General features: G+C 41.2%; 3 protein-coding genes across 21 annotated transcripts; all 3 read right to left on the minus strand.

Moving 5' to 3' along the window:
• Positions 1-114: 114 nt before the first annotated feature.
• Positions 115-12,860, minus strand: LOC125712143 (olfactory receptor 52D1-like). Of its 12 annotated transcripts, XM_048981861.1 has the most exons (4): positions 8,540-8,554; positions 8,221-8,286; positions 7,537-7,594; positions 5,771-7,201 (listed from the first exon to the last, which is right to left on the minus strand). In XM_048981861.1, exon 4 carries the CDS (start codon positions 7,172-7,174, stop codon positions 6,257-6,259), a length of 918 nt encoding a protein of 305 aa, XP_048837818.1. In that variant the 5' UTR covers positions 7,175-7,201; positions 7,537-7,594; positions 8,221-8,286; positions 8,540-8,554; the 3' UTR covers positions 5,771-6,256. The 12 variants fall into 12 exon arrangements, with proteins under 12 accessions (XP_048837816.1, XP_048837814.1, XP_048837815.1 ...); XM_048981859.1 differs by lacking the exons at positions 5,771-7,201; positions 7,537-7,594; positions 8,221-8,286 and adding exons at positions 115-1,670; positions 1,985-2,040 and having other exon boundaries at positions 8,540-8,561; XM_048981857.1 differs by lacking the exons at positions 5,771-7,201; positions 7,537-7,594; positions 8,221-8,286; positions 8,540-8,554 and adding exons at positions 115-1,670; positions 1,985-2,040; positions 3,047-3,083.
• LOC125712142 (olfactory receptor 1D5-like) lies at positions 11,062-27,559 on the minus strand. Of its 6 annotated transcripts, none has more exons than XM_048981851.1 (3): positions 13,234-13,270; positions 12,904-12,969; positions 11,064-12,306 (listed from the first exon to the last, which is right to left on the minus strand). In XM_048981851.1, exon 3 carries the CDS (start codon positions 12,301-12,303, stop codon positions 11,359-11,361), a length of 945 nt encoding a protein of 314 aa, XP_048837808.1. In that variant the 5' UTR covers positions 12,304-12,306; positions 12,904-12,969; positions 13,234-13,270; the 3' UTR covers positions 11,064-11,358. The 6 variants fall into 6 exon arrangements, 5 of the variants coding, with proteins under 5 accessions (XP_048837807.1, XP_048837808.1, XP_048837811.1 ...); XM_048981854.1 differs by lacking the exons at positions 12,904-12,969; positions 13,234-13,270 and adding exons at positions 21,147-22,038; positions 27,526-27,559 and having other exon boundaries at positions 11,091-11,409; XM_048981853.1 differs by lacking the exons at positions 12,904-12,969; positions 13,234-13,270 and adding exons at positions 21,147-22,038; positions 23,079-23,117 and having other exon boundaries at positions 11,091-11,409.
• Positions 15,394-18,010, minus strand: LOC125712149 (olfactory receptor 2AP1-like). Of its 3 annotated transcripts, XM_048981874.1 has the most exons (3): positions 17,963-18,010; positions 17,624-17,689; positions 15,394-16,822 (listed from the first exon to the last, which is right to left on the minus strand). In XM_048981874.1, the coding sequence occupies exon 3, from the start codon at positions 16,817-16,819 to the stop codon at positions 15,875-15,877; it is 945 nt and encodes a 314-aa protein (XP_048837831.1). In that variant the 5' UTR covers positions 16,820-16,822; positions 17,624-17,689; positions 17,963-18,010; the 3' UTR covers positions 15,394-15,874. The 3 variants fall into 3 exon arrangements, with proteins under 3 accessions (XP_048837831.1, XP_048837835.1, XP_048837834.1); XM_048981878.1 differs by lacking the exon at positions 17,624-17,689 and having other exon boundaries at positions 17,963-18,004; XM_048981877.1 differs by lacking the exons at positions 17,624-17,689; positions 17,963-18,010 and adding an exon at positions 17,424-17,596.
• Positions 27,560-27,948: the final 389 nt, after the last annotated feature.

Genomic DNA, 27,948 nt, shown 5'->3' on the forward strand with positions numbered 1-27,948 from the left:
CCGCAGTCACACACTAAACAGTTCCTTGTTAGAATAGCTAAGGCTTCAGACTGCCTACTATTATTGGAATGATTAGCAACGCTGTGAAGCAGGAAAGCGATTGCATCTGCGAGAACCGGCAGCACCAAAGGAGAAACGATCATATGAAAGTGACTTTATGTGAGAAATAAAATGGCCAACAGACTTGGGTTGACAAGAGTGGAAGTGCGACACAGACATGAAGGAAAAGACACTATTTGATGTTAGGTTCTATTTTATTCATTTATTTTGAAATTCCTCGTCGCTCACCATGCAAACTTAATACTTTGCCATCTGTCTCAGTAATATGTGATTGCTCAAGAATCCAAATACAAATAATAAGAATAATCAAAAATAGAAAATGAGCAAAAAGGTGACAAGCTAAAGAGGAACATAGCAGCAGATCGGAAAGCAATAACCAATTGATAACCAACTTAACCATTTCAAGGGGGTTCTGAGTCAAGTGATCAAAAGAGGGACATTAAAAGAGAGTGTATGAACCCAGAGAAGCACAGAGGGGGCTTTCTGTACTGATATCAGCTCATCCCCGCTAACCTGTATCACTCTCTGACAAAAGGGGGCGCTATCCTGAATGGCTCTGGGACTGCTCCATCAGCACTGGGATGGAAGTGAAGAAGGTCTCCCTGGCAACGTGGCATCAGAGGGAGAGACAAGGTGCCATGACGCATGTAAGACTGAATTACTTAAAATTTTACAATGTAACAAATCACATGCTTCAACACCTCATTTCGGACCTTACTCAATTTCAGGCCATAAATCAAGGGATTGAGAAGAGGAGGTACTATGAGAAACTCTAATGCCAGGAAGTGGCGTAAGCCCTGTGGAAAATCTCTGGATCCGTAACGACTGTACATCATATCAAACAGCGACGCCACGGTCACGTTAATTAACGAGAGTAAATGTGGAGTACACGTCTGAATGAATTTACTGCGGTTCGCTGCTGACTTCAAGCTGGTTTTGATCAGTTTCACATAAGAAAAAAGAATGAACATCACGTGACCAAAATACGTAACAATAACCAAATACCCCAACACATTAATCGCTAAATTTGAAGTGCAAGTCATTTTAACCACAGCCCAGTTTTCACAGTAGAGCTTCTCAATGTGTGATCCACAGAGAGTTACACCAGAGCTTAGGACAAGAGTAAGAAACATAATAGAAATGGGAAGAAACCATGAAAACACAATCAGTTTAAAGACGGTCCCCCCCGTCATGACTGTGTGATACTCCAACGGCCTGCATATGGCCACAGATCTGTCATAAGACATCACTGTTAACGTGGAAAAGTCACACAGGACAGCAGAGTAAATGACAAACACCTGAACGAAGCATCCTGACCGCGAGATTTCATGGACGTCAGAGAGCAGATCATACAGGAACTTGGGGTAGAACCCTAACGTCCCATACAGTCCGTTGAGACAGAGGTTACACAGGAACACGTACATGGGCTCGTGGAGCGGCTTCCTCAGGGCGACTGTGACAATTATTATCAGGTTCACGGCGATGATGACAAGGTAGTAAAGAAACGTTATGCAGAAGAAAACGTATCTGCTCTCCCTGCTGGCGTTGATCCCAGACAGAGTAAACACTGTGGAGTTGGGCAGATCCTCCAGGGGCAGTGTGGACATCGTCTGCAAAGAAAAAGAATTTGTTTCATGGGGTGCATTATTAAACAATATAAAATTTGTGTGGATTTGAGATTCAATAAATGTCTTTATTAGATCAGTTGGTTCTACATTATTAATCCATTTTAATAATTCAAATAACCTGAAGATGCATTTTCTAGAGAAAAGGACTTTCAGGTATCACATTAAACGTAATATAGTGATGAATTTCCTGATAAGGGCTGGAAGTAAATATTGCACACGCTACAGCCCTTGGGAAGGAGAACTTGGAGCCCTGACATCTCTACATGGAAGCACACGGCCTGCAGAACCACTCTCACCCCCATTCCTGGTTCCTTTCAGGTTCCTCTAAGGCTTGGTCTCCTCATTCTTAGTCCTGTAAATAATGATTGTGTCATTTACTTAATTGTTCATTTTGAGACAGTAGCCCTAACGGTAACAGTCAGTGGTTTGATCTTCATTTCGCCCCTGCTGAGCGACGTCACAGCCTTCCCTAGAGCTTGGGCCATGAAAAGCCTGAAAGATCAATTCAGTAACATCCAGTTGGCCTGTGAAATCCCACAGGCGATTCAACGGGAATACATTTTTTCAAGATATTACTTTATGTTTGTATGTCGCTAAAACATGTATTTACTTGCAGAGATTGTGCATCTTATTTATTAATATAATAAAACAATAATTCTGTAACACACAAATTCCGTATTTAAAATATACCTGAAAGTCAGAACAGATTCCAGTCTTTCTTTGAAATGTTCCAGAAAAAGAACTCCTCATAAATCCAGAGAAACTTACATGCATTGTCCAAGTTCAACATGTCTTTAGCAGAGGAGTATGTCTTCAGAATGTTAATAGCAATTAATATCACATCGTACATTAAAACTTCTTGAATATAAACATGAAGCACTTCTTTAGCTGACCTCTGTCTTTGCTCAGATTTAATAATCTTTCCTGACCCAGTGTCTTTCTGAAGCGACTTCAGTTACTTGCCTTTTTCAGTGGTACAACCGGCAAACCCAGAAGTACAGATTCTTTATACTATACTAATGGCTGCTTCTATAAAACATAAAAAGCCAAATGATTTATGCTGGTGACTTACTATTTTTTACAGCTGTATGTAACATAATATCAAAGACGTGTTTTAAAGTGGTACCAATATTAATAAAATATTATATTTTGCAACATAATAATAATATCATTCTAAAATTTTACTATTGTATTAATAATTATTATGTTGTACTGATATACTCAAATCTGCACTCATAGGCAAGTTCGCACACAAAATTATTTGTGGAAACTTCTAAATACTCATGAATGTGAACTGAATAAATAAGCACCAGTAGATAAATAAATAAACAATAGCTATTATTATTAGTATCTGGTACCTGTGACTGCCCATCCCTGATCTGTCGGACATTATCTGTTCATAGACTGTTATCTTTCCTCTTATAGGATGCAGAAAGAGAACCGGGAATTATGGGAATTATGCAATTACGCTAATGGCGATGAAGAGGGAGGGGCCCTGCACTAAGGTAGGAAAATAATGGCTTCCCATTAAGTAAAGCTTTTCATTCTGAAACAGCAGGACAGTCTGAGATTTCATTGTCACCATCATTCTCCAGAAACCCCATTAAGGAACACAGCAAATCTGGTGACCATTTCAGAGAGGCCTTCAAACCACCCAAAGAGAAGCTGTTAGGCAGGGAGCTCTCGAAAGGTGCTGAAGGTGTGAAGCTGACAGAAAGATCCCATCTGGGACATGAAGAGGAATGAAGCCTTCAGCAGACTGTGAAAAGGGGCAGCTGTCACTAACTATTTGGGATCAGCAGACTGGCCTGTGACCTTCTGCTCATCGGTACAAATTGGGCCTGTGTGTTGGTAATGTTTTAGTTGAACTTGCTTATAAAATAAAGAGACTCCAGGCCTTGTGTTCACAATCAAGCTCTTTATGGCTCAGTATTATATTCATTATAATGTACGGAAGAAGACATAACTCAAAGGCAGCCAAACCACAAAAGGTAAAACCAAGGAACTGAGAACACCTAAGGGGAAAGTTAGGCTAATACCAAAAGACGGGAAACACTGCGAACAACACAGACGACACCAATGACCTGACTGGGGAGCCCAAGCGAAGCGGATGCTAATATACATGGACTAACGATGGAGATGATAACAATAGACAGCAGTGACCTCTGCTGGCCATATAGGAAAATGACAGAGAGATCCTGATAGTCATGCTTCTCATTTAACTCTCCATTTATATTTTATTGTATTTTAAAATGTCATGGATTTATGAAAATATTAAACAATAATTAAGGAATATTGGATATTTAGTTTCATCTGCTCAGTTAATAGGAGATCACTAGTGTGAATATAACAACAGGTGACATCACACAGGCCTCCTGATTGTAACATATGACTCTATAAGTGCTATCGAGTCTATGTCAACATTAAAGAAAGTGCTGATAGACAATTTTAAGGCATTCTGTCAGAATTATAAACAGCCCAGGACTCTTGATTATCTGTGGGAAACATCCCTGTCTCTATGTTTCTCTCCTTAAATGCAAGGCTGCACACTGGTTAGTACCAGTCACCTTCACTCTTCCCTCACACCTTCAGGTTCTCCAGGTTTGGGTCCAGAGTTTGCATGTTCTCTGCTGGTAATGTGGGGCTGGAGACTGCCCCAGGCAGCACAGGGTACAAGGCTGGGGTACACCCTTGATGGGATGCTAGTCCATCACCGGACACACACACACACACACAAACTATGGACAATCTTGAGACATCCTGCTTACAGTCTGAAGACATGCAGTAGGCTAAGTGCTTTCTGTAGATTGTCCGTAGTGTGTGTGTGTGTGTCTGAAATTAAATATACCCTTATTATAAATACCCACTAAACTGCAGAATATGGCCTCCTTCTACTACAGACGGCAGTAATGCTCGGGACCCCAACCATTGTGGGTAAACTACTTTTATCTCTGGCTGCCAAAAGCCAGCAGTGATCCAGTGTCTAACAGCACAGCGGTGCCAGTTAATCACTGTCCTACACTTAGAATTTCTACAACAGTAAACCCCTACTGGACCTCACATGACAGGAACAAATGAACAACCAGACATGAGGCATGTAGAAGACCTAAAGGCCTCTATGAAACCAACTTAAAGGAGCAAACTATTCATTAGATGCAAAATGATGTAATTTTCCAGGTGCTGTCCATGTGTGCCTGACCTTGTCATGCTTCTTTAATTAAACTCCAATAACAATGAGATTCTCTTGATACTCATGGCCTACAAACCCTATGGGTGATGTGAGAGCTTCAAGTTCATAAACATGTTTATCAGACCATTAGCCATCAGGTCATTAGTCCGTCATATTCCCTCCATCCCCCGGATACCAATTTAAAACCATTTACCCAGGAGACCAAAAAGGACAAGTCACACAAATGAAGTCCTCTGTGGGTCTGGCCGGGAGGATGGAGTGAGCTAACCTTGGTGGACCTCGGGGACCCTGCAATGTAATGACCTCCCTTCTGACATGACTGTGGCTTTGAGCGTCACTGAACTGACCCCAAGGAGAAGCTGCTAGACCATTTTCTCACAGGTCAGGAGGTTGCAGATGGAGTGGAGGCGAAGGCCTCGATGATTTGGCTGAAATCACTTCTGTATGAATTATTTACTTTTCTCTTTGTCTCAGTTTCCTAGAAACTCTTAGTAAATTGAGATAAACATTTATTAGTCAGCAAAGAAACATGCGAATGAGGCAGATCATACACCCCAAGCAAAGAGCTGTCAGAGAGCCAACTTAGGCTGTCGAGCGTCTGGAGGAGTAGCTGTATACCAACAAGAGTCTAACAGAAGAGCCGCAGTCACACACTAAACAGTTCCTTGTTAGAATAGCTAAGGCTTCAGACTGCCTACTATTATTGGAATGATTAGCAACGCTGTGAAGCAGGAAAGCGATTGCATCTGCGAGAACCGGCAGCACCAAAGGAGAAACGATCATATGAAAGTGACTTTATGTGAGAAATAAAATGGCAAACAGACTTGGGTTGACAAGAGTGGAAGTGCGACACAGACATGAAGGAAAAGACACTATTTGATGTTAGGTTCTATTTTATTCATTTATTTTGAAATTCCTCGTCGCTCACCATGCAAACTTAATACTTTGCCATCTGTCTCAGTAATATGTGATTGCTCAAGAATCCAAATACAAATAATAAGAATAATCAAAAATAGAAAATGAGCAAAAAGGTGACAAGCTAAAGAGGAACATAGCAGCAGATCGGAAAGCAATAACCAATTGATAACCAACTTAACCATTTCAAGGGGGTTCTGAGTCAAGTGATCAAAAGAGGGACATTAAAAGAGAGTGTATGAACCCAGAGAAGCACGGAGGGGGCTTTCTGTACTGATATCAGCTCATCCCCGCTAACCTGTATCACTCTCTGACAAAAGGGGGCGCTATCCTGAATGGCTCGGGGATTGCTCCATCAGCACTGGGATGGAAGTGAAGAAGGTCTCCCTGGCAACGTGGCATCAGAGGGAGACAAGTGGAGAACACGCTTATGCTACAGTATGATACGTGCAAGACTGAATTACTATTTTATGATATTATGTTTCATATACCTCAACACCTCATTTCGGACCTTACTTAATTTCAGGCCGTAAATCAGGGGATTGAGGAGAGGAGGCACAATTAGGAACTCTAACGCCAGGAAGTGGCGTAAGCCCTGTGGAAAATCTCTGGATCCGTAACGACTGTACATCATATCAAACAGCGAGGCCACTGTCACGTTAATTAACGAGAGTAAATGTGGAGTACACGTCTGAATGAATTTACTGCGGTTCGCTGCTGACTTCAAGCTGGTTTTGATCAGTTTCACATAAGAAAAAAGAATGAACATCACCTGACCAAAATATGTAACAATAACCAAATACCCCAACACATTATTCGCTAAATTTGAAGTGCAAGACATTTTAGCGATAGCCCAGTTTTCACAGTAGAGCTTCTCAATGTGTGATCCACAGAGAGTCATACCGGAGCTCAGGACAATTATTACAAACATAATAAAAATAGGAAGAAACCATGAAAACGCCATCAGTTTAAAGACGGTCCCCCACGTCATGACTGTGTGATACTCCAACGGCCTGCATATGGCCACAGACCTGTCATAAGACATCACTGTTAACGTGGAAAAGTCGCACAGGAAAGCCGAGTAAATCACAAACACCTGGACGAAACATCCTGACCGCGAGATTTCATGGACGTCAGAGAGCAGATCATACAGGAACTTGGGGTAGAACCCTGAGGTTCCATACAGTCCGTTGAGACAGAGGTTACACAGGAACACGTACATGGGCTCGTGGAGCGGCTTCCTCAGGGCGACGGTGACAATTATTATCAGGTTCACGGCGATGATGACAAGGTAGTAAAGAAACGTTATGCAGAAGAAAACGTATCTGCTCTCCCAGCTGGCATTGATCCCAGACAGAGTAAACACTGTAGAGTTGGGCATGACCTCCAGGGGCAGTGTGGGTATCCTCTGCAAAGACAAACAATTTGTTTTATGGGGTTTATTGTTAGCCTTTTATATATATCAATTGGTTGCACATCGTTAATCAATTTTATGAAATTAAAATAATCTTGAAGATTCATATATGTATATATATGTATATACTCTGTGATTCTGAGGTGTTTTCAATTATCTTTCAAACATTCAGAGTAAAACCATGACCCACTCTGCGCTTTACACAACTTCATAAGGTTTGGGAATAAATCCTGCACACACTACAGCCCTTGGAAGGACATTTTGTAGCCCTGAATTCTCTACATCGAAGCACATGGCCTGCAGAGCCACTCTCACTCTCATCTCCATACCTGCCTATGTCTGGGTCCTTTCAGGTTTCTCTAAGGCTTGGTGTCCGCATTCCTGGTCCTACAGATATGATGTAAAGGCACAGCTGGGTTGTGTCATTTAGTTTATCATTAATTTTGAGACAGTAGCTTGAACAGTCGCACTCAAACGTTAGATCCTCATTTCAACCCTGCTGAGCCAAGTCACAGCACCCCCTATAGCTTTATCAGTGAAATGACTGAAAGATTAATTCGGCAACATCCAGCTGCTTTCCAAAATTCCAAATGTTATTCAATGCAAACGCATTTCTCAAGGATTTACCTCATAGCTGTGCATTTCTAAAATATGTATATCCTTAAAGAAGATATTTGTTTGACATGTTTGCTAATATAATTCATCCTTTATTTTTGCATGAGGCCAGGAAATTCCTTTTTCAAAATGGACATGAACAGAATCTACTCTTTTTCTAAAAAAATGGAAAAAAACAAAAGAAGCATCTTTTTTCATTATGAGTTTAGACAGACCTGCATGCATTTTCAGACCAAGCTGAACGTCGCGGTAGAAGCGGAAAAATTAACATCAAACATCATAGATGAAAACCTGTTGAATATAAACATGAAGCATTTGCTTAGCTGACCTCTGTCTTTGCTCAGATTTAATAATCTTTCCTGACCCAGTGTCTTTCTGAAGCGACTTCAGTTACTTGCCTTTTTCAGTGGTACAACCGGCAAACCCAGAAGTCCAGATTCTTTATACTATACTAATGGCTGCTTCTATAAAATATAAAAAGCCAAATGATTTATGCTGGTCACTTACTATTTTTTACAGCTATATGCTAACATATCGCACCAAATATTATAGAATTAAAATAAATATTGTATTAATACATCAAAATCAGCCCTCATAAGCATGTTTACCTATATAATGATTGGGGCTTAAATCTAAATACTAATGCATGTGAACTGAATAAATAAACCCCAATAGATAAATAAATAAACAATAGCTATTATTATTAGTATCTGGTACCTGTGACTGCCCATCCCTGATCTGTCTGACATTATCTGTTCATAGACTGTTATCTTTCCTCTTATAGGATGCAGAAAGAGAACCGGGAATTATGGGAATTATGCAATTACGCTAATGGCGATGAAGAGGGAGGGGCCCTGCACTGAGGTAGGAAAATAATGACTTCACAACAAGTAGAGCTTTTCATTCTAAAACAGCAGGACAGTCTGAGATGTCATTGTCACCATCATTCTCCAAAAACCCCATTAAGGAACACAGCAGATCTGGTGACAATTTCAGAGAGGCCTTCAAACCACCCAAAGAGAAGCTGTTAGGCAGGGAGCTCTCGAAAGGTGCTGAAGGTGTGAAGCTGACAGAAAGATCCCATCTGGGACATGAAGAGGAATGAAGCCTTCAGCAGACTGTGAAAAGGAGCAGCTGTCACTAACTATTTGGGATCAGCAGACTGGCCTGTGACCTTCTGCTCATCGGTACAAATTGGGCCTGTGTGTTAAGCTCGGATCGGGTTGAATTTGCTTAGAAAGTATAGACACTCCAGGCCTTGTGTTCACAGTCAAACTCTTTATGGCTATGTATTATATTAATAAAACTGTTGTCTAATCATGCATAAACTGTACTCTGATGTCTTGCCTAAAGCTACCCACTACGACCCTATCAAATCTGGCCTCCTAATCATCCCCTCTATCTAACTGGTGAATTCTCTCCTGCCCCTTCACCACCTTAGCTACTGTGTAGTGAACGTATTTGAACAAAATGGCTGCTGTCGCATCACCCAGGTGGGGGCTACACAGTGGTGCTGGTTGAAGTGGCTTCCCATTGGATCTGTAAAGCGCTTTGGTTGTCTTGAAAAGCGCTACATAAATGTAACATTCATTCATTCATTTATTCATTCATCCATGTAATCAAAAAGTTTTATCCTGGGTTACTCTGAAAGTATTACGTTTTGGTTCAGAGTGAAAATGTTCAGATGAATGAATAATTATTAACTCTTTCTCCTGATTTTCTGATTGGACCATTTCCTGTACCATACTTTCCTGTTCTTAATACCAATTGAACGCGGTAGATGTCAAGGCTGTATTCTGCATAGTCAGTGTAGTTCCCCCATGCACTACAGACAGGAGTGATCCTCTGGACCAAAAGCATTGTGGGTAAACTACATTCATCTCTAGCTGCCAGAACCCGGCCAGGATCCAGTGTCTGACAGTACAGAACAGTGCCAGTTAGTCACAGTCCCACAATTTCTAACATAGTCAACCCCCACTGGACCTCACACAACAACAAGAAGTGAACAGCGACTTATTACACATGTACAAGACCTAAAGGCCTTCAAGAAACCAACATACTTTGACAAATGACTCATTAGACAGGTACAAGACCTTCAAGCCTTTATGAAATTATCATAAACAATGTGGACACGCACAAGACGAACAGGCCTTTTTGAAACTAACATAAATGAACAAAGCATTGCTTAGATAAACATGATGCAATATTTACTTTTTCAGGCGCCAGTAATGTGTGCCTGGCCTTGTCATGTACAGTATCTTCTTTAATTAAGCACCAATAACAATGAGATTCTCTTGACACCCATGGCCTGCAAACCCTATGGGTGATGGGAGAGCTTCAAGTTCATAAACACGTTAATCAGACCATTAGCCATAAGCCATTAGGTCATTAGTCCGTCATTTTCCCTCCATCCCCTGGAAACCAATTTAAAACCATTTACCCAGGAGACCAGAAGGACAAGACACACAAATGAAGTCCTCTGCGGGTCTGGCCGGGAGGATGGAGTGAGCGAGCCTTGGTGGACCTCGGGGAGACCCTGCAAGGTAATGACCTCCCTTCTGAAATGACTGTGGCTTTGAGCGTCAGTGACCCCAAGGAGAAGCTGCTAGACCATTTTCTCACAGGTCAGGCTAGACATGGAGTGGAGGTGAAGGCCTGAGTTTCTTGGCTGAAATCAGTAATTTATACGTAATCAAACAGAACTTTTTATATCTGTAGTGTTCAATAATGCCCTGTAAGACCTGATTTTAGGTTTTGTGCTGTTTAAAAGGTTGGCATGTTGCCTGCCTGGGAGATACACTTCCATGAAGTTCTGCATCAGAAAGCAGAACATCTCAGAATGGCAAGAAGAGCCAGCAGCTCCATGCAATGGTGCCCAGTGAAATGTGAGTGGAATCATTAGGAGCAGAGAAACAGTGCAGGACCTAGCTGGACTGAGGCTACGCAGATGAATCGAAGAGCTTACTGACATGCAAGAGCAATAGGCCAAACAGTCTAGTCATGTCATACAACCTCCACCCTGCAAGGGGAGGCAGTGATACCCCTTCTGAAACAAGGCAGGAAGCAGGTAGGGCTCAGCATCTCCTGAAGGCAAAGACAGACATTTGAGTGTGATTTAGATAACTGTGTACTACAGATTGTAGTCTTTCATTTTGAAAGGTACAGAGTTATACAGAGGGAATCCGTCTGCACATGTGCTGAAGCATGTGTATATGAAACCTTTAATTCTATTGGTGGAGGCTGGATAGCAGGTAATGAAACATTTTCACCCCTGTGACAGTGAGCTGGGTAATGACTCCCTAGGAATGTAAGAGAAGATGGAGTGAAGGAGACGTAAAAACAGGGTTAAATCTGCTTCCCCAGAAGTGGAAGGTTTTCATCAGTTTTATTATACTGTTCAAAAACAGGGATGTAGAAGTAAGAGATAAGAATCGTCACATGCAGTAGCTGCAATTTCACTGGTCAGAAAATGAAGAGAGAATAAAAGTAGACATTCGCAGGAAGTACACACCAGCACGGTGGCTTCTTGTGAACCATTAAAACTTTATGGCGTTACTTCTCACATACCTCAAGACCTCATTTCGGACCTTATTCAGTTTCAGACCGTAAATGAGGGGATTGAAGAGAGGAGGTACAATCTGAAACTCTAACGCCAGGAAGTGGCGTAAGCCCTGTGGGAAATCTCTGGATCCGTACCTACTGTACATTGTATCAAACAGCAAGGCCATAAACACGTTGATCAATGACAGTAAATGTGGAGTACACGTCTGGATGAATTTACTGCGGATCTCTGCTGACTTCAAGCTGGTTTTGAACAGTTTAACATAAGAAAAAAGAATGAACAACAAATGTCCCAAATATGTAACTAATCCCGAATACCCCAACACATCACTCGCTAAACTTGACGAGCAAGACATTTTAACAATAGCCCAGTTTTCACAGTAGAGCTTCTCAATGTGTGATCCACAGAGAGTTACACCAGAGCTTAGGACAATTACAATAAACATAATAAAAATGGGAAGAAACCATGAAAATGCTGTCAGTTTAAAGACGGTCCCCCCCGTCATAACTGTGTGATACTCCAACGGCCTGCATATGGCCACAGACCTGTCATAAGACATCACTGTTAACGTGGAAAAGTCACACAGGACAGCAGAGTAAATCACAAACACCTGAATGAAACATCCTGACCGCGAGATTTCTTGGACGTCAGAGAGCAGATCATACAGGAATTTGGGGTAGAACCCTGAGGTTCCATACAGTCCGTTGAGACAGAGGTTACACAGGAACACGTACATGGGCTCGTGGAGCGGCTTCCTCAGGGCGACGGTGACAATTATTATCAGGTTCACGGCGATGATGACAAGGTAGTAAAGAAACGTTATGCAGAAGAAAACGTATCTGCTCTCCCAGCTGGCGTTGATCCCAGACAGAGTAAACACTGTAGAGTTGGGCATGACCTCCAGGGGCAGTTTGGGCATCCTCTGCAAAGAAAAAGAATGTATTTCATTGGGTGTATTGTTAAACTTTTAAAAATGTGAAGATATTGCGTGGATGTAACATTCAATATCTTTGGTAGATCAATTGGCTCCTCAATATCCTTATTTTGACCCTGCAAAATGAGGGCACAGCACCCCCTACAGCTTGAGCAATGGAAGGACTGAGAGAACACTAACAACTGGCTGGCTCATGAAATCCCAAAGGTGATTCAATGCAAATACACCATTTTCAAGATTTTACCTTATAACTGCATGTTCCTCAAATATGTGTTTTTTAGAAATTATTTAGCATACTTGCTTATATATTTACCTTTTTGTTATTTTTTTTAATATTTCCTGCTGAGAAGTAATTCCTTTATTAAAATGGATATGAAGTCAAATTCCCTCAATTCTTTATGAATGTACATAGACTTACATGCATTGTCAGGCTGTGTCCAAGTTCAACATGTCTTTAGCAGAGGAGTATGTCTTCAGATTTTAATACCAATTAATATGAAGTTAGCTTAGCTGACCTCTGTCTTTGCTCAGATTTAATAATCTTTCCTGACCCAGTGTCTTTCTGAAGCGACTTCAGTTACTTGCCTTTCTCAGTGGTACAACCGGCAAACCCAGAAGTCCAGATTCTTTATACTATACTAATGGCTGCTTCTATAAAATATAAAAAGACAAATGATGTATGCTGGTCAGTTACAGCTGGCTTATTAAATAATACCAAAGCATTAATGTTTCAAAGTGGTACCATATTTTTTTAAATTAAAATGATTATAAAACATTAGAGGAATATATGAAACTCAGCATTCATATGGAATTTTACAAACATAATGTTTTCAGCATAACTATAAGTAATTTCTATTAAGTAAACGAATGCATAAATAAATACATATATACATATAAAACTATAATGTATGGTACCTGTTACTGCCCATCCCTGATCTTTCTGAAAGTAAGTGTTCATTGATTTTTATCGTCCATCTTATAGGAGGGAGAAAGGCTACTGGGAATTATGGGAATTATGGGAATTATGGCGATGAAGAAGGAGGGGCCCTGCACTAAGATAGGAAAATAATGGCTTCCTAACCAGCAGAGCTTTTCATTCTAAAACAGCAGGACAGTCTGAGATTTCATTGTCACTTGCTCGTGGAGCGGCTTCCTCAGGGCGACTGTGACAATTAGATCAGTCATTCTAATGGATTCTCATTTTCCCGGCTGGGGGGCCACTGACTCAGCTGAATGCCTGCTGGCCTTGTGACTCTGCATTATGCATAAAGTGTCCACCAAAGCCTCACACTCCAAGATGTCCCTAAAATGCACTTTCTGTTTCACTTTACTGAGGACAAAGACAAGATTATGGAGTCAGACTGGAATCAAATCATGGAATAATGAATCATTTAGAGGCTCTGCTTAACGAAGCCAGATGGAATAGGTCTTTTCAGTAGCTTATTATGAAAGTTGTTTTTTTGGTTCTGAGTGGAAAATATTCACCTGAACAAATAATTCTTAGCAATTTCCTCCTGATTTCCAGTGAAGCTGGACCCTTTCCTGTACCCAAATTTTCTGTACTAAAGAGCTGCCAAACCCAGGTAGATGTCGACCCAATGTTCTACATGCTAAGTACAGCCCCATTGTACTGCAGACAGGAATGATCCTCCGATCTACAATAATATTCAGATAAACCACATTCATCTCTGGCTACCAGACCCCAGTTATGATCCAGTGTATGAGAGTACAGAGCAATGCCAGTTCATAGTAGTCCCACACTTAGCAGTGTAGTAGTTTGTAATGTAGAAACCCATACAGGCCCTAACACAACAGGAAGAAATGAACAAAACGTTCATTAGAAATGTAGAAAACCTGCATGCTTTTGTGAAACTAACATAAATGAGCAAACTATTCATTAGACACAAAATGATGTAATTTTCTAGGTGCTGGCCATGTGTGCCTGACCTTATCATGTACTGTATCTTCTTTAATTAAGCTCCAATAACAATGAGATTCTCTTAATACTCATGGCCTACAAACCCTATGGGTGATGTGAGAGCTTCAAGTTCGTAAACAGGTTTATCAGACCATTAACCATTAGCCATTAGGTCATTAGTCCATCATTTTCCCTCCATCCCCTGGAAACCAATTTAAAACCATTTACCCAGGAGACCAAAAAGGACAAAACACACAAATGAAGTCCTCTGTGGGTCTGGCCGGGAGGATGGAGTGAGCGAGCCTTGGTGGACCTCGGGGAGACCTTGCAATGTAATGACCTCCCTTATGACATGACTGTGGCTTTGAGCGTCACTGAAGGGACCCTGAGGAGAAGCTACTGAAGCATCTTCTCACAGATTAGGATGTGCCAGATGAAGGCCTCAATTATTGGGCTCAAATAACTCAAATGAATTATTTAAGTTTTCTTTTTGTTTCACTTTCCTAGAAATCAATATATTCTATAATTTATATCTACACAGTTCAATAACTTCCCTAAGGCCCGGTTGTAGATTTTGTGCAGTTAAAAAGGCACTTCTCCATGTTGTCCGCCTGGGTGATGCCCTCCGTGAAGTTCCTCACCAGTAAGCAGACCATCTGGGAACTGGCAAGAAGGACCAGCAGCTCCATGAAATGGTGCTAACTGAAATGTGAACAGAATCGCTCGATGTAGAGAATCAGCTATTTTTTTTTGCATGTGAGGGACCCAGCTGAGCTGAGGCTACAGTATGTAGCTAAATCTAAGGGCTTAATCACAGGTGTCTGCAACAGGCCGCCAAAGTCAGCTGGGGGTTTACTGACATGATGTAAGTAGGAATCTCTGTACACATGCGCTGAAAGACGTGTATATAAAATATTTTTTTTCAGTGAGAGAGGCTGGATAACAAGTTATGACGAAGTATTTTCAGCTCTGTGAAAATTAACTGGTCAAGAATGCCTTACAAACATAAATCCAGATGGAGATATACCGGCCTTTACTTCTGTCAGATCCTGCGGGAACAATAAAATAAAAAATATTGGGAAAGATTTGCATGAATTTTACTTTTCAGATCAAATTTCATGCAATTTCATGTACTTTATTCGTTTAGGTTTATTCTTAAATATACATACATGTTTTTAGCATGTGACCGCCTTGCTACCCCTCCGCTCTCATATGCCTTCATGTTCCAGCATCGCCTGATTTACAACTTAAGCACCGGAGTTAAGCAGAAGTTAATCAGGGAAAAATGTACCTACCAAAAGTGTCTTCAGGTTAATTATATTGATTAAGAACAGGGATATAGAACTATATCACAAGACTGGGGGATTCGGGACCGAGGCCCTAACTGAATCAGAACAAGCCCCATATGTTTTTATTTAGCTTAGATATTTTAGCAACCATAAACTTAGTTTGAGAAATACGACTAAGCACAGGGAGTCTGAAGAACCTGTAAACGAACCTGTTGATGCAATAACTGCAATTTCATCAGTCAGTAAATGAAGAGAGAAAAAAAGTAGACATTCACAGGAAGCGCACACGAGGCCCGAAAGGCTGAGGGCTTAAGAATCAGAAACTGACTCCAAGGCATCTTTTGAACAATTAAAACTTTACTGCGCTACTTCTCACATACCTCAAGACCTCATTTCGGACCTTACTCAATTTCAGGCCATAAATCAAGGGATTGAGAAGAGGAGGTACTATGAGGAACTCTAATGCCAGGAAGTGGCGTAAGCCCTGTGGGAAATCTCTGGATCCGTATCGACTGAACATTGTATCGAACAGAAAAGCCACTGTCACATTAATTAACGACAGTAAATGTGGAGTACACGTCTGCATAATTTTTTTCCGATTCTCTGAGGATTTCAAGCTGGTTTTGATCAGGTTTACGTACGAAAACATAATTAAAACTGAATGTCCAGCGTACGTTAGTATTACAGTGTAGGAAAGAACATTATACAATGTAGTTGAGAAACAAGACATTTTAACAATAGCCCAGTTCTCGCAGTAGAGCTTCTCAATGTGTGACCCACACAGAATTTGTCTAGAGCTCATAGTAACCAAAATTGACATGCAAAACATGGGGGCAATCCATGAGAATACAGTCAGTTTAATGATTGTCCCCCCCGTCATAACTGTGTGATACTCCAACGGCCTGCATATGGCCACAGACCTGTCATAAGACATCACTGTTAACGTGGAAAAGTCACACAGGACAGCAGAGTAAATCACAAAAATCTGAATGAAACATCCTGGCCGTGAGATTTCATGGACGTCAGAAAGTAGATCATAGAGGAACCTGGGGTAGAACCCTGAGGTCCCAAACAGTCCGTTGAGACAGAGGTTACACAGGAACACGTACATGGGCTCGTGGAGCGGCTTCCTCAGGGCGACTGTGACAATTATTATCAGGTTCACGGCGATGATGACAAGGTAGTAAAGAAATGTTATGCAGAAGAAAACGTATCTGCTCTCCCAGCTGGCGTTGATCCCAGACAGAGTAAACACTGTAGAGTTGGTTATGTTGTCCAGTGCCATTGTGGACATCGTCTGCAAAGACGAAAAATTCTTTTCACTGGATGAATTGTTAAACTTGTAAAATGGTCGACATTTTGCATGGAATTAAGTCCCAGCAAATGTTTTTGTTGGATCAATTACTTCCACAACATCAAGTCATCGGTATTGCACGAAAAGCTCTTGCATTATGTGTTTTTCAAAAGCATGGCTGCGGAGGCAAAGAAGATTTTCTAGACATAGGGGCACTGCTCTGTCTCTCACTGACCATTCTGAAATGCTTTCATTCATATTTCTCACATTCATTCTGTTAGATCCTCAATCCAGCCCAAGTAAGTGAGGTCACAGCGCCCCCTACAGCTTGAACCATAAAATGACCGAAAGATCAGTTCTGTGACACCCGGCTGTAGTATAAAATCCTAAAAGGGATTCAGTGGAAATACATTTTTTCATGATACAACATTATACCTCTGTGTTGAGAAACTATGTTTTTATCTGCAGAAATAGTCAAACTTTTTTTTTTCTAATATCATTATGTTTTTGTTTTAATCGTTACCTGTTGCAAAGCAGTTCCTTTTTAAAATGGATTAAAGTGGTAAAAATCATTGTCTTTCTTTTTGAAAGTAGACAAACTTACATGCAGACTGTGTCCAAGCTGAATGTTTGTTTATGAGAGGAGCATGTCCTCAGATTTAAATACCAATTAATATCACACATTTTACATTAAAGCTTCTTGAATATAAACATGAAGCACTTCTTTAGCTGACCTCTGTCTTTGCTCAGATTTAATCATCTTTCCTGACCCAGTGTCTTTCTGAAGCGATTTCAGTTACTTGCCTTTCTCAGTGGTACAACCGGCAAACCCAGAAGTCCAGATTCTTTATACTATACTAATGGCTGCTTCTATAAAATAAAAAAGCCAAATGATTTATGCTGGTCACTTACTGTTACTTACAGCTGTATGCTAACATAATATCAAAGGCGTGTTTTAAAGTGGTAAAAAATATTATAGAATTAAACTAAATATTGTATAAATACATGAAAATCAGTCCTCATAAGCATATTAACTATATAATGATTGGGGCTTAAATCTAAATACTAATGCCTGTGAACTGAATAAATAAGCACCAGTAGATAAATAAATAAACAATAGCTATTATTATTAGTATCTGGTACCTGTGACTGGCCATTGACTGCCCATCCCTGATCTGTCTGACATTATCTGTTCATAGACTGTTATCTTTCCTCTTATAGGATGCAGAAAGAGAACCGGGAATTATGGGAATTATGCAATTAAGCTAATGGCGATGAAGAGGGAGGGGCCCTGCACTAAGGTAGGAAAATAATGGCTTCCCATTAAGTAAAGCTTTTCATTCTAAAACAGCAGGACAGTCTGAGATGTCATTGTCACCGTCATTCTCCAGAAACCCCATTAAGGAACACAGCAGATCTGGTGACTAGTTCAGAGAGGCCTTCAAACCACCCAAAGAGAAGCTGTTAGGCAGGGAGCTTTCGAAAGGTGCTGAAGGCGTGAAGGTGACAGAAAGATCCCATCTGGGACATGAAGAGGAATGAAGCCTTCAGCAGACTGTGAAAAGGGGCAGATGTCACTAACTATTTGGGATCAGCAGACTGGCCTGTGACCCTCTGCTCATCGGTACAAATTGGGCCTGTGTGTTGGTAATGGTTTGAGTTGAACTTGCTTATAAAAGCATAGACACTCCAGGCCTTGTGTTCACAATCAAGACTCAGAATAATATTTATTATATTGGGGGTTAATCATGCATTCAACTCTAAAGTTGAATTTAACTGTATTTCATACAAATTTTATGAATTTCTAAAAAATCCCATTGATAGTCTAGGAATATTTGATATTTAGTTACATCTGCTCTGTTTATAGGACATACAGTATCTGGTATGAATATAACGGCAGGTGGCGGAACACAGACCCCTGACAGGAACATTAATCTGTGCTACTAAGTCTATGTCAACATTAAAGAAAGTGCTGATAGACCATTTTAATGCATTCTGTCAGAATTATAAACAGCCCAGGACTCCTGATTATCTGTGGGAATCATCCCTGTCTCTATGTCTCTCTCCTTAAATGCAAGGCTGCACACTGGTTAGTACCAGTCACCCCCACTCTTCCCTCACACTAGGTTTGTTTCCCGAGTTTGTATTTTATTTAAAAGGTCTGTTACATTTGAACTGCAGCTGCGTGGATACTGACTGCTGCTTAGATCAGTAATTATAATGGATTCTCATTTTCCCAGCAGGGGGGGGGGGGGGGGGCTTTGACTCAGCTGAATGTCAGGCGTTGCACATTCTCCTGCATTGCTACACTACGTGATAGACCTGTTAAAGCTTCACTACATCCACTTTGAGGCAGCTCTCAGTCAACGTGTCTTACTTACTATGGATGTGAGTGTGACTTTAATAGGCATGAAGTTATGTACGAATGTATTTTCTTCAGAATTCCACCACAGTTGGACCATTTCCATATGTGAGTTTTTCCTGTTCAAAACACCTGCCAGACCCAACTAGACATGGAGCCTGAGAACTGCATGCTACGCAGAGCCCCCTTGTACTACAAATAGTACCAATCCACTAACGTTGCAGGAACAAAACTGTATACCTCTCTGGTCCCCAGAACCCAGCCATGAGCTACTGTCTGACAGTACACAGAAAGTAGAAACCCTTACAGCCCTTTACAGAACAGGAACAAATGAACTGACCATTCATTAGACATGTAGAAGACCTAAAGGCCTTTTACATGTCTAATGATCAAACCATTAGATACAAAATGATGTAATTTTCCAGGTGCTGGCCATGTGTGCCTGACCTTGTCATGCTTCTTTAATTAAGCTACAATAACAATGAGATTCTTTTGATACTCCTGGCCTACAAACCTAATGGGTGATGTGAGAGCTTCAAGTTCATAAACATGTTTATCAGACCATTAGCCATCAGGTCATTAGTCCATCATTTTCCCTCCATCCCCCGGATACCAATTTAAAACCATTTACCCAGGAGACCAAAAGGACAAGTCACACAAATGAAGTCCTCTGTGGGTCTGGCCGGGAGGATGGAGTGAGCTAACCTTGGTGGACCTCGGGGACCCTGCAATGTAATGACCTCCCTTATGACATGACTGTGGCTTTGAAAGTCACTGAACTGACCACAAGGAGAAACTGCTAGACCATTTTCTCACAGGTCAGGAGGTTGCAGATGGAGTGGAGGCGAAGGCCTCGATGATTTGGCTGAAATCACTTCTGTATGAATTATTTACTTCTCTCTTTGTCTCAGTTTCCTAGAAACTCTAAGTATAGTCTAGAATTTGCATCTACACAATTCAAACATTTTCTGTATGACCTGGTTGAAGGTTTGTTTGCTGTAAGAAAGGGGTTCTGGTTGGCGTGTCTCTCGGGTGACACCCTCCATGAAATTCTTCACCAGAAAGCAAAATATTAGGGAAATACAAAGAAGGAGAAGCAGCTCCATGCAACGCCGCAATCTTAAATGCGAGTGGAATCAATAGAAGTAGAGAAACAGCGATTTCTTTGCATGTGAGGGACTCAGCAGTACTGAGGCAGTGCAGCTAAATCTAAGGGCTTAATCATGGGTGTGTGCAACAGGCCATCAGGTGTGAGTCTGGTGGGGAGTTTGGTCATGTGATGCAGCCTTTGTACTCCACAAGCGAGGCAGAGATACTGCCCCTGAAACACGGAAGGAAGAGTAACAGGCACAATATCTCTCAAATGAAAGGGCAGCTAACAGACACCTGAGAGGTACAGAGTTATACAGAGGGAATCTGTGTGCACATGCGCTGAAGGATGTGTATATTAAAGACGTTTTCATTGGGGGAGACTGGATAACAGGTAATGAAGAAGCACTTTCATTTCAGTAATAATGAGATGGAAAACAACAGCCTACAAGCTTTAGACCAGATGGAGTTAAGCAGAAGGTCATCAGGGAAACACCTGCCTCTCCGAAGTGGAAGGTTTTCATTGATTTAATCATATTGATCAATAACATCAATATAAAAATACGAGACCAGAATCCTCGCAAGATTATTGATGTGATCAGAATGACCTGCTAATTATTTTCTTTTGAACAACAATGATCTCACTTTGAGAACCAAGACTAAGACTCCTAAGAGCCTGAAACCGATCCTGATGCAGTAGCTGCAATTTCATCAGTCAGTAAATGAAGAGAGAATAACAGGAAGTACACAATGAGGTCAGAATGGCTGAGGGAGATGATTGGCTTAAAAAGTCTGATACCAGCTCGATGGCTTCTTGTGAACAATTAAAACTTTACGGTGTAACTTCTCACATACCTCAAGACCTCATTTCGGAACCTTATTCAGTTTTAGGCCATAAATCAAGGGATTGAGAAGAGGAGGCACAATTAGGAACTCTAATGCCAGGAAGTGGCGTAAGCCCTGTGCAATATCTCTGGATCCATATCGACTGTACATCACATTGAACAGCAAGGCCACTGTCACGTTAATTAACGACAGTAAATGTGGAGTACACGTCTGTATTATTTTTTTCCGATTTTCTGAAGATTTCAAGCTGGTTTTGATCAGTTTTACATAGGAAAACATAATCAAAAGTGAATTTCCCGCATATGTGAGTATTACAATATAGGAAAGAACATTATACAGTGTAGATGAGAAACAAGACATTTTAACAATAGCCCAGCTCTCGCAGTAAAGTTTCTCAACATGTGATCCGCAGAGAATTAGTCCAGAGCTCACAAAAACCAAAACAGACATGCAAATAATGGGGTTCATCCATGAGAACACAATAAACTTCAAAACCTTCCCCCGCGTCATGACTGTGTGATACTCCAACGGCCTGCAAATGGCCACAGACCTGTCATAAGACATCACTGTTAACGTGGAAAAGTCACACAGGACAGCAGAGTAAATCACAAAAATCTGAATGAAACATCCTGACCGAGAGATTTCTTGGACGTCAGAGAGCAGATCATACAGGAACTTGGGGTAGAACCCTAACGTCCCATACAGTCCGTTGAGACAGAGGTTACACAGGAACACGTACATGGGCTCGTGGAGCGGCTTCCTCAGGGCGACTGTGACAATTATTATCAGGTTTACAGCGATGATGACAAGGTAGTAAAGAAACGTTATGCAGAAGAAAACGTATCTGCTCTCCCAGCTGGCATTGATCCCAGACAGAGTAAATACTGTAGAGTTGCGCATGACCTCCAGTGCCATTGTGTGCCTGCAATAAGAAAAAGACACAGGTGTGGTTTAGTTAATGCTGGGTTTAATTCACATTTTTGCATTTGATGTATCTTGCTTTCTCCAAATGAAAATGTCCACATGCTTTTAATCCAAGCTGTTGCTCCATGCCTATCGGCGTGAACTTTGTCTGGTACAAACTGGAAGATGACAGACACCTTCCTTGCTTACAGTGCCTCATATAACACTGCACATTCTATTTTAACACAGAAACATCTATATACATTTTTTCCATATCTTTTATGTCCCAAAGTACACATAATGGTCAGAAAAATTGTTAACTTATCTCTAAACCTTTTGAAGGTTTTTTTGGTTTCACCTTTCTTGTTAAATTTTTGAAAGGTCAAACAGCAACATCCCACCATACAATTACAGCCACCCCTGGAAATTATATCAAATTCACATGAGTTATTCTCTCCCTCTACTGCTGTTTGTATAGTCAAAAACTTTTTTTTTTTGAAAATTACTTTTGACATTTTTCATTCTAATTTTATATATATCCATTGACCCGGTTATGCAGTACAGGTTCTTGTGGGGGTCTGGAGTCTATCTGAGGCTGATAGATAGATTAATGTATGTGAGCAATAGCAATGAGCATGGCTTCAACATCATTTCCCAGTTTCATTTAACTGTGTTTCCATTTGCGATGTGTCCAGCTGTAGAAATGCCACACATGATGGATGGCTGATTATCTTAAATTAGATTCATTAAACCATAAATCCCAGGCTTCTTTTGCGCTATGAGACGCCGACATCATGAAGCGCTGTTGACCTGGAGGTAGTTAATGACAGAGATCTGCCAGCGAAAAGGATGCAGTCCCTTATTCACAAGTACCAGGATATGTCTGAGGGGGAAAAAAGCAAACTGGAGAGCAGGAAAACTGGTAATCTGAAGGAAACAGTCAGAATAAGATACCAGTGCAGTTCCTTCATTCCTTAATACAAGAAGGGCAAGTTAAATAAATAAATTATTATTAATAATAATAATAATAATAATAATAATAATAATAATAATAATTACCTGGTGTCTGTCACTGCCTATCCCTGGTCTCTGTCACACGTAGCATTTCTCCCTTTTATAGGCACAGAGGCGGTGCTGAACCTGGGGTTTATGGGAATTATCCAATTAGACTAATGAACACAAAGCTGCGTGGGGCTTTCCGTGGTATAGACATAATTACTTCTTTAGCAACATGCCTTCGCATTTTCTGGCTCCATTGCCAATTCATTATTCATATACAGTTACATAATACTGGAGATCGAACAAGTAATGCACAATGTATTACACATATGTAAAGACACAGATATGCCATGTTTTTTTATGAACACTGGGTCTGAAATCCACTTTTCCTGATCGAGATGAAGAAAAGGCCTGGAGTCCATCCTAGGAGGCTTATGGCTTAAGGCTGATTTTTTTCCTTCTGCATAGGATCCACGCCGTCGGTAGCCGCTTAGGCGTACAGTACTGTACAGTACCATGGCCTACACCGTATCCTGATGCCCGTAGTTACATTTCAGGGGAGGTACGCATCAGGTTACGGCATTGGGCACATGGCTACGTGGTTTCCGATGTGTAGATGCTATCCTGAGATATAAATCAGCTTTTAGGGCACCAAGCTATGGCCTGGGGTGCCAGGCCATCAGGGAACACACACATGCGTAGGTGGTTTAGGCACTGTCTAGTTTCACTGCATCTCTTTGCATTGCAGGAGGAGTCAGGCTACAGTGCTGCCCCTCCAGAGCGCTGGAAATCCACCTAGTGCAGGTCCATACATTTCGATGAGATGAATTTACCCACAGTGGCCTGCAGGGGGCCTCCAACACAGCTCTTGCTTTTTTCCCCCAAACAATGATGGTGATGAGTGCTTGACCAAATAAATTTTATTTTATGATGGTTAATTGTACTGGTTCAAACCCAACCTCAGCACATCTCCACGCCTTAGAGCAGGGCCCTTAACCTCCAGTGCCCTGGGTGCCCCATCTGGTGGCTGCCCCTTTGCAGACAGCGTACTCTACAAAGAGCAAGCTGAGGGAGGCATAAGGACAATTTCCCCATGAAGATCAGCAAAGTATCTATTACTATTTAGTCATTCCGCATGAAATGTATTTAACTTAGTAGGGTATATTTGACATTCTAGCATCTAATGTATCGATTCTACACATTACATTATTTTTCGGTTTCAGCCTGATCAACAAGGCCTTGACTTCCACTCTATCTGCCACGTCCTGACCTGTGAGAAGATGACCCAGCATCTGCTCCTCAGGGTCACTTCAGTGACGCTCAAAGCCACAGTCATGTCAGAAGGGAGGTCATTACATTGCAGGGTCTCCCCGAGGTCCACCAAGGCTCGCTCACTCCATCCTCCCGGCCAGACCCACAGAGGACTTCATTTGTGTGTTTTGTCCTTTTTGGTCTCCTGGGTAAATGGTTTTAAATTGGTATCCGGGGGATGGAGGGAAAATGACGGACTAATGACCTGATGGTTAATGGTCTGATAAACCTGTTTACGAACTTGAAGCTCTTGCATCACCCATAGGGTTTGTAGGCCATGGGTGTCAAGAGAATTTTCTCTCAGGTCAGGAGGTGGCAGATGGAGTGGAGGCGAAGGCCTCGATGATTTGGCTGAAATCACTTCTGTATGAATTATTTACTTCTCTCTTTGTCTCAGTTTCCTAGAAACTCTAAGTATAGTCTAGAATTTGCATCTACACGATTCAAACATTTCTTATATGACCTGGTTGAAAGTTTTTTTGCTATAAGAAAGGGGTTCTGGTTGGCGTGTTTCTCGGGTGACACCTTCCATGAAATTCTTCACCAGAAAGCAGAATATTAAGGAAATACAAAGAAGGAGAAGCAGCTCCATGCAACGGCGCAATCTGAAATGCGAGTGGAATCAATAGAAGTAGAGAAACAGCGATTTCTTTGCATGTGAGGGACCCAGCTGTGCTGAGGCAGTGCAGCTAAATCTAAAGGCTTAATCACGGGTGTGTGCAACAGGCCATCAGGTGTGAGTCTGGTGGGGAGTTTGGTCATGTGATGCAGCTTTTGTACTCCACAAGCGAGGCAGAGATACTGCCCCTGAAACACGGAAGGAAGAGTAACAGGCACAATATCTCTCAAATGAAAGGGCAGCTAACAGACACCTGAGAGTGTTTCAGATAACTGTCTACCCCAGACTGTTGGCCTTCATTTGGAATCACTGCAAATAGCATGGCGGAAAAACAACTATATTAGGTTAACAGAGCCAGGTACAGAGTTATATAGAGGGAATCTGTGTGCACATGCGCTGAAGGATGTGTATATTAAACACGTTTTCATTGGGGGAGACTAGATAACAGGTAATGAAGAAGCACTTTCATTTCAGTAATAATGAGATGGAAAACAATAGCCTACAAGCTTTAGACCAGATGGAGTTAAGCAGAAGGTCATCAGGGAAACATCTGCCTCTCGGAAGTGGAAGGTTTTCATTGATTTAATCATATTGATCAATAACATCAATATAAAAATTCGAGACCAGAATCCTCGCAAGATTATTGATGTGATCAGAATGACCTGCTAATTATTTTCTTTTGAACAACAATGCTCTCAGTTTGAGAACCAAGAGTAAGACTCCTAAGAGCCTGAAACCGATCCTGATGCAGTAGCTGCAATTTCATCAGTCAGTAAATGAAGAGAGAATAACAGGAAGTACACAATGAGGTCAGAATGGCTGAGGGAGATGATTGGCTTAAAAAGTCTGATACCAGCTCGATGGCTTCTTGTGAACAATTAAAACTTTACGGTGTTACTTCTCACATACCTCAAGACCTCATTTCGGACCTTATTCAGTTTTAGGCCATAAATCAAGGGATTGAGAAGAGGAGGCACAATTAGGAACTCTAATGCCAGGAAGTGGCGTAAGCCCTGTGCAATATCTCTGGATCCATATCGACTGTACATCACATCGAACAGCAAGGCCACTGTCACGTTAATTAACGACAGTAAATGTGGAGTACACGTCTGCATTATTTTTTTCCGATTTTCTGAAGATTTCAAGCTGGTTTTGATCAGTTTTACATAGGAAAACATAATCAAAAGTGAATTTCCCGCATATGTGAGTATTACAATATAGGAAAGAACATTATACAGTGTAGATGAGAAGCAAGACATTTTAACAATAGCCCAGCTTTCGCAGTAAAGTTTCTCAACATGTGATCCGCAGAGAGTTAGTCCAGAGCTCACAAAAACCAAAACAGACATGCAAATGATGGGGGTCATCCATGAGAACACAATAAACTTCAAAACCTTCCCCCGCGTCATGACTGTGTGATACTCCAACGGCCTGCATATGGCCACAGACCTGTCATAAGACATCACTGTTAACGTGGAAAAGTCACACAGGACAGCAGAGTAAATCACAAACACCTGGACGAAGCATCCTGACCGCGAGATTTCTTGGACGTCAGAGAGCAGATCATACAGGAACTTGGGGTAGAACCCTAACGTCCCATACAGTCCGTTGAGACAGAGGTTACACAGGAACACGTACATGGGCTCGTGGAGCGGCTTCCTCAGGGCGACTGTGATAATTATTATCAGGTTTACAGCGATGATGACAAGGTAGTAAAGAAACGTTATGCAGAAGAAAACGTATCTGCTCTCCCAGCTGGCGTTGATCCCAGACAGAGTAAACACTGTAGAGTTGGGCATGACCTCCAGTGCCATTGTGTGCCTGCAATAAAAAAAGACACAGGTGTGGTTTAGTTAATGCTGGGTTTAATTCACATTTTTACATTTGTTAAATTTTTGAAAGGTCCAACAGCAACATCATACCATACAATTACAGCCACCCCTGGAAATTATATCAAATTCACATGAGTTTTTCTCTCCCTCTACTGCTGTTTGTATATTCAAAAACTTTTTTTTTTTGAAAATTACTTTTGACATTTTTCATTCTAATTTTATATATATCCATTGACCCGGTTATGCAGTACAGGTTCATGTGGGGGTCTGGAGTCTATCTGAGGCTGATAGATAGATTAATGTATGTGAGCAATAGCAATAAGCATGGCTGCGGCATCATTTCCCAGTTTCATTTAACTGTGTTTCCATTTGTGATGTGTCCAGCTGTAGAAATGCCACACATGATGGAGGGCTGATTATCTTAAATTAGATTCATTAAACCATAAATCCCGCGCTTCTTTTGCGCTATGAGACGCCGACATCATGAAGCGCTGTTGACCTGGAGGTAGTTAATGACAGAGATCTGCCAGCGAAAAGGATGCAGTCCCTTATTCACAAGTACCAGGATATGTCTGAGGGGGAAAAAAGCAAACTGGAGAGCAGGAAAACTGGTAATCTGAAGGAAACAGTCAGAATAAGATACCAGTGCAGTTCCTTCATTCCTTAATACAAGAAGGGCAAGTTAAATAAATAAATTATTATTAATAATAATAATAATAATAATAATAATAATAATAATAATTACCTGGTGTCTGTCACTGCCTATCCCTGGTCTCTGTCACACGTAGCATTTCTCCCTTTTATAGGCACAGAGGCGGTGCTGAACCTGGGGTTTATGGGAATTATCCAATTAGACTAATGAACACAAAGCTGCGTGGGGCTTTCCGTGGTATAGACATAATTACTTCTTTAGCAACATGCCTTCGCATTTTCTGGCTCCATTGCCAATTCATTATTCATATACAGTTACATAATACTGGAGATCGAACAAGTAATACAGAATGTATTACACATATGTAAAGACACAGATATGCCATGTTTTTTATGAACACTGAGTCTGAAATCCACTTTTCCTGATCGAGATCAAGAGGCCTGGAGTCCATCCTAGGAGGCTTAGGGCTTTAGGCTGATTTTTTTCCTTCTGCATAGGATCCACGCCGTCGGTAGC

This window comes from Brienomyrus brachyistius, chromosome 17 (genome assembly GCF_023856365.1).
Source record: "Brienomyrus brachyistius isolate T26 chromosome 17, BBRACH_0.4, whole genome shotgun sequence".
Lineage (NCBI taxonomy): Eukaryota > Metazoa > Chordata > Actinopteri > Osteoglossiformes > Mormyridae > Brienomyrus > Brienomyrus brachyistius.

Coding starts and splice junctions, on each gene's coding strand:
- LOC125712149 (XM_048981874.1), bottom strand. CDS start 16,819: ATGTCCACAATGGCACTGGACAACATAACCAACTCTACAGTGTTTACT.